The 6,233-nt window shown below is 47.8% G+C and overlaps 1 protein-coding gene across 2 annotated transcripts in view; it reads left to right on the top strand.

Annotated features, from left to right (window-relative positions):
• The window catches only part of APPL2 (adaptor protein, phosphotyrosine interacting with PH domain and leucine zipper 2), a 61,821-nt gene that overhangs the window by 33,037 nt on the left and 22,551 nt on the right, over window positions 1-6,233 (top strand). For both annotated transcript variants that reach the window (XM_017540646.2, XM_017540636.2), the window contains exon 9: window positions 3,103-3,185. In XM_017540646.2, coding sequence (XP_017396135.1) covers window positions 3,103-3,185 — 83 coding nt within the window. The remainder of the gene's footprint in view (window positions 1-3,102; window positions 3,186-6,233) is intronic.

Raw genomic sequence — 6,233 nt, 5'->3', positions numbered from 1 at the left:
AAAGTCACCAACTTAAAAATACCCGATATATGAACATCTAATTCTTCTATAATACATTTTTAAGGCACATATAGTAAAAAAACAAAACATGTCTCACATCAATGTCATTTGACAAAAAAGGGAATGAGAGAGAAGCTCTAACCCATTTCCTGTTTAGTGAGAAAAGTGCATCTCACTGCCAGCACAGTACTCTCAGGGCAAACAGGAAATGGGTTGGGAAAACATCTGAGCTCAGTTCTTTCTTCTTAATCTAGTTGTTAGGTTGTTGAATGGTGAGTTCACTAAAGTCAGCCTGTGCCTTTGGAAGTATATTTTAAAATAGCAATAGTGTCTTTCTGTGTCATCGGAGTGAAGTAGCACTGACCAGCTGTGGGCATCAGTCTTCAGCAGACCTTGGGAGCCGTCCAGGTGCTAGTGATGGGCCCTTGTACACACAGGTGTGCAATCACTCACACTGTTGCCATCCCCTCTCCTGCAGGTATATCGCAGCTGGTGGACAGCCTAGCTACATTAGAGAATGCTGGGGCTCTCTTTTTTCTCTTTAGTTAACATTTCCTGTCCTGTGTGCCCTCCCTGGATTGGCCCCATCCCTCTGGGACTGTAACCTTGCTCAGTCAGATGCCCAAGGTCAGGAAGGGTCTCAGATCTAGTGTCTCAGAAGGATGAGTAGCTGTGGTCCTGATTGGTCAGTGCTGTAGCACTTGCTTGGTTAGAGGGTGTCCTGCAAGGCCTATAGGACAAGCTTGATACCAGCTGGCTTCATTCTTGTTCATGGCAAAGGACTTCCTCACTGCCCCCAGCCTGGACTCTCTAAGTGAGTACTGCTGGCCACAGAGGGTGAAGAGGAGCTGTGGGTACCATAGCGCACATGCAAACTGGGCCTGGGGGAACAGCAGAGCATACCGTCATTATTAGGTGGCAGGAGCATCAGTGTTGAGAGCTGAGAATGGCGTCTTTCATTTTTCATATACAGATTTCAAGACACAAGACCAAGGAGACCCTTTCCCCATGGATTTTTTTAAATGCAGATGAAAACAATAGCTCCTTCTCGTAGATGAGTTTGTTGACTGGCACCATGGAGTCATCTTTTGGATGATTCAGAAGCATTAGCTCTCCTCCTGCCTCATCCGACTTTGGCAGTCAGGGTTTATTGAACACCGGCCTCTGTGAGCTGATGGTTCTGTGAACATAGCGCTTCCTGCTGCTCACTAAGGCACATGTTGGTGGAGACTCACCAGGCTTCTCGGCACCACCCACCTTTGTGGAGATGCGGGAACTCCATTCCTGCCTTCTCCAGCCCTTGTCAAACTGGTTTTCGATGAAGTCATGATTCAGTTCATATTCCTACAAACTGAGGTTCTGTAATCTGTGTGCAGGTTTTTGAGAACAGAACAGTGACCTCCAGTGTCATATTGACGGGACAGGTTGTCGTGCAGCTGTAGAGCCAGTGTCTTGTCCTTCCGTTCATCCATTCGCCCACTGTTCTTAGGGATTATGTGAGCCCCTCTCCTAAGGAGCTTATAGAATAATAGAAGAGCTAAGACATGACCTAGGAGTCTAAATTCCAAAGGAGCTCAGGGAGAGGAAGGAGAGAGAGGCCACCATGACATGGTGCCATTAGAAATGCAGAGTAGTGATTTAACAGATGAGTGATATTAAATGATTAATATTCATTTTGATATTTAACAATTCATGGGTTCCAAATGACATTTCCAGTGTCAATCTCTGTATGATTCAAAGATCATGGGGCCAGAACTTCCCTCTGCATGTATCACCTGGGTTAGGATGACCACAGTCATCCGTGTTTAACTTGTGATAACTAAGCACATTGGAATACCTGCTTTCCCAGGGTGTCTGGGGAACAGAGGCAAGGCCGTCAGAACTATGCTGAGAAAACCTGCTAGCCTCTTCTGGGTCAGAGGTCGATTTTGGTGCCCACCATGCCAGGAAAGGTGGGCTTCCAGGTCAGAGAGATGAGCAGGGTTAATATGAGAGAATACCCATGCCCACACTGAATGTTTTCTCTCTTTTTTCATCACCGAGGCTTGCAACTGTTACTGTTACCTCTCAATCATCAGACATATTACAATGGAGCAGTTCATATCTGATGGCCAGATTTTTAAAAGTCATGCCCATAGAAGGATGGAAGCTTGAGGTATTCAGGTTGGGATGCAGATGTCAGTAACCTACAGAAATGTTCTTCCTCTCTCCCATACCCCTGCTGTTCGGGGTTTGTCAGGGACCCAGACTTTCCAGGAAGTGAGTATTAGACAGGGGTCACAGGGATTAAGGAATCCCTTCCATTGGCACCCAAAAGCCAGCAGCGGTTTCATTTTCAAAGTGCATAGTGCTCAGGTGTCCTAGCGGCACTCTCCCCTGGGCAGAGAAAGCACCTGTCATAGAACATTGCACATGGGGGAGGAGGGGCCTCACTGTGTGGAGCACCCACCTGGTGCCTGGTGCCTCCTATCTCCTATACATACAGTAATCCTCTTGATTGTGATGTCAGGGCAGGAAGTTTTCCCTCTGTCTAGTTTTCCCTCTGTAGCATCTCAACCGAGCTGCAACCAGGTCGCCATCCATCCATCCAGCCTGTGTTCCAAGTTGCTCGTGGCTCAGTGAGCGGGCCCGGTCACTGGGGGGCCTGTGGGGTGGGGAAACTTCTCATACTGTGCTACAGGAAGTGCTTGTTGGTTTCTTGCTGGTACTGAGCTGAATAAGACCTAATCCTTGCCCTCAAGAAACTTTCTAGAATTCACACAAGAAAAAAGCTGCTGCTGCTGCTAATATCAAAAATAATTATCACTAGGAGTTACTGAAACAGTTGGTATATACCAGACACTTAACTTACATTATTCCTGATATTTGCAGCCATTCAACAAGATAGCTCAGCTTCCCCGTCCCCATTTCATGAATGCACTTGGGACTTGGCCATAGCTCTCAGCCAGCGCTCTGGAGACTCAGTGGAAATGCCACCAGTGCTGCGTGCGAGGCAGGCGGTCAGCTGCGACGGCTGCCATCACACTGCCTGTCTTACCTTCAGTGAGTTCACTGATCACCTTCCCCGGATGATTTTCAGAATATCATAATTATATCTTTCAGATTAACTTCTTTAAGAAGGGAGCAGAGATGTTTTCCAAACGCATGGACAGCTTTTTATCCTCCGTTGCAGACATGGTTCAAAGGTAATGCTGCACTCCAGCTGGGTCTTGTGTGCCTCTTGCCTTTCCTGCTGATATGCCATCTCTGGGAGGTCAGTGGGAGGGTTTTGACTGCCGAGGGTTGCACAGAGCCTCTGTCCACTCCAGAAATGCTCAGTGCCCTCGCCTTAGCTGCCAATATTCATAAATATCTGGGGCACACTGGTGGAGTTTTCTCAGGATCTCTTCTGGATATTGAAGTTTCACATGTTACAAGCCTGGGAGTCCAGATGAGCTGTGCTGTGGTTTTAGAAGAGCTCTTGGCTTTCTTCCCTGAGAGTACATGGGAGTAGCGGATGGAAGTGCTGTCGTTTTTCAGGAAACTCTGACCAGCGCGTTTATAATAGACAAGGGAGGCATAGAGCCTTTTAAAAATTAATTTTGAAAACTGCATTTGCTTATTTTAAGAAATGCAACATCACTCTGTTCAGTAGTTGAGTAACTGCCACACTTACTGGAGGCTGTGGCTGCCCTGCCCCCCATCCCTCCCCAACCTCCATGACGGGGAGCTCTGAGGGGGCCTCTGGCCCCTGCAGACTTAGGCTTAGTCTACCTGGAACACAGCGTGGGCTCCCTCAAGTGCTTGCCACGAGTTCTGGAGCATAGAAAAGCATAGAAGTAGGTCCACACATGCGTGCATGCATGTGTGTATGTGTAATTGACAAATAGACAAAGTGGAAATAATAGGAATTTTTTTTTCATGTGGATACCTGAAGAGAAAGTTGCTTATGTTCTTGAAGACGTTTCATTTCATCATATCTCCTGAAGGCTAAACAAGGGAATTGATTTAGGTAGAAGTCTACCTTTAATGCTCCAAAAATAACCAGTCCCAAGAAAAACCAGTGCTGAGCATTGAGACAGATGCAAAGGGAAAGTTGAGAGCACATACCCCTTCCTGAAAGTCACTGAGCTGTTTTGTGCTGAATAATTGGCAGCAGTGAGTGACGTAACTTTGATTTATAATTATGCTAGAAACCAACTTGTGAAGTCCAATTGCAGTTTCTTGCCTTTTACTTTATTTGGCTATTAGCCCCTTGGAATGTTAGGAGGAAGGAGAAGATGAGAGCCTGTTAAATGGTCGCTTTATAAAAGTATCCTCTCCCTCATCTTTCAGTCTCCTTCTTATCGTACTTTAACCCTCAGACTTCCTCAGCCTTCTTTGTTCTGGAAGAACCATCTTTGCCTCAAATTTTTTCATGCACCTGATAATTTTATTAACAGGTGGCATGAAATTCATGCCCATGCGTGTGAAATGCCACATTTCCTCTTTCTGCAGATCCTCGAGCCTGTGTCTTCCCTTCTTGTCAGCGTTTCCCTGAGCTGTTATTATACCAACCCAAGCACAGCCCCAGCCATCCCAAGAGAACCACAGCGCGGGCGCTGAAGTCAGAGTCTGCGTCCAGACTACATGGCCTTCTCTGTGCAGGCTGGGCTGGTTCTGCGAGTCACCCCTTCTCTGTCTGACAAGTTGTATTTAGTTGCAGGGGTGACAGGCAGCTGGTGGGGTTTCCAAACTGAACCTTGCAGCACTTGGTTCAAATAGCTAAAGCACTGTTTGAATGCTACTTTTCCGGTAATTGTTCATTTCATGTTGGTGAGTAAGTATGACTGCTCTTCTCCAAACCAGGGCGGGTAGTCTTGCTGCCACATTGCTATGCATTAGCAGCCAGCCTGCCCCGGGAGGCTCAGAGCAGGATCTGGTGGTGGCACTGAAGCTGTGCAGCGCTTCCCGGGGAGATGGATGCCGCAGGTGCTCTGTGCAGATTCAGACCCCAGCAGTAGGAACCCAGACAGCACGGCATGGTTTCTAGCCACCCCGCAGAGCTTTCTTTATTCCCTAACCCTACAGTCATACAGTTCTACCTTTCTGCAGCTCTTACCTACCCACCTACCTGTCTATGAAACATGCTTTTTAAAGTTCTATCTTTGAAGAGAACCAATGGAAAGTTAGTTTCATCCCTGTTCCTTTGGTTCCTGGGAACCTTGGATGGGCTCCCAGTGTTTGAGCCTGAGTCTTTGTGGGGCCCAAGAGGGGAAGGCAGGGCAGCTGCTTAAAATCTCTTGGAGTTGTACATAAGATGCCACCTTGGTGCACGTGAGTGTCTTTCTGGGGACAGGATCTTTCTCTTGTATCACATCTTCAAAGAGGTTTCTCACCCATAAAAGCTGACCCTAAGCTCTTGACAGACCCCTGGTCCCTCTTCCTTCTTCCCCCCGCCACCTTTCTCCCCCCGCCTCCTGTGTGCTGAGCTTGGTCTCCCGCTCCATTCTCTCAGCCAGGGCAGTGACAAGCAGGTTAAGCTAACGAGGTTTGTCCTCCAGCTTGCCTGTCCAAAGGCCGCCAGTGGTAGAGTCCCACATCATCCTAGTCAAATGTCAGAAAAGCCAAAATTAGATTGACACTCGTGTCAAGCTACATTAAAGAATAGGAGCTGTGGCTCACACCTGTGATCCCAACACTTTGGGAGGCCAAGATAGGTGAGTCATTTGAGGCCAGGAGTTCAAGACCAGCCTGGCCATCATGATGAAACCCCTTCTCTACTAAAAGTACAAAAATTAGCTGAGCGTGGTGGCAAATGCCTGTAATCCCAGCTGGTTGGGAGGCTGAGGCATGGGAATCATACAAACCTGGGAGGTAGAGGTTGCAGTGAGCCAGGATTGCACCACTGCACTCCAGCCTGGGTGGCAGAGTGAGACTCACCAAAAAAAAAAAAAGGAGGGGGCATATGGAATGTCCAAGCCCAGTGTTGCTTAACTACAGAAAGAGAGAATCCTGAAGTGCTCCCATGGAGAAACACTGGCCCCCTGTTTGCTTCTGTGATTGTCATAACTCCTGTGACACAGTGCAGAAGCAGAACACCTCCTCCGAATTGTACTTTCTCAGACAGACGGGCCCTGTTGGGCAGATTGTGTTCAGGATTTTGTAACCAAGACTGTCACTACTGGGTGGGGTGGCCTGGTGAGGCCTAGCTTTGTGGGGGAAAAGGGAAGCCACCGTGTCCACACCTCAGCACATATGTCCATGAAAGTCAG

This window comes from Cebus imitator, unplaced genomic scaffold, assembly GCF_001604975.1.
Source record: "Cebus imitator isolate Cc_AM_T3 unplaced genomic scaffold, Cebus_imitator-1.0 Scaffold8, whole genome shotgun sequence".
NCBI classification, from domain to species: domain Eukaryota; kingdom Metazoa; phylum Chordata; class Mammalia; order Primates; family Cebidae; genus Cebus; species Cebus imitator.
The sequence above is the reverse complement of the archived record's forward strand: the minus strand, read 5'-3'. Positions and strand labels throughout refer to the sequence as shown.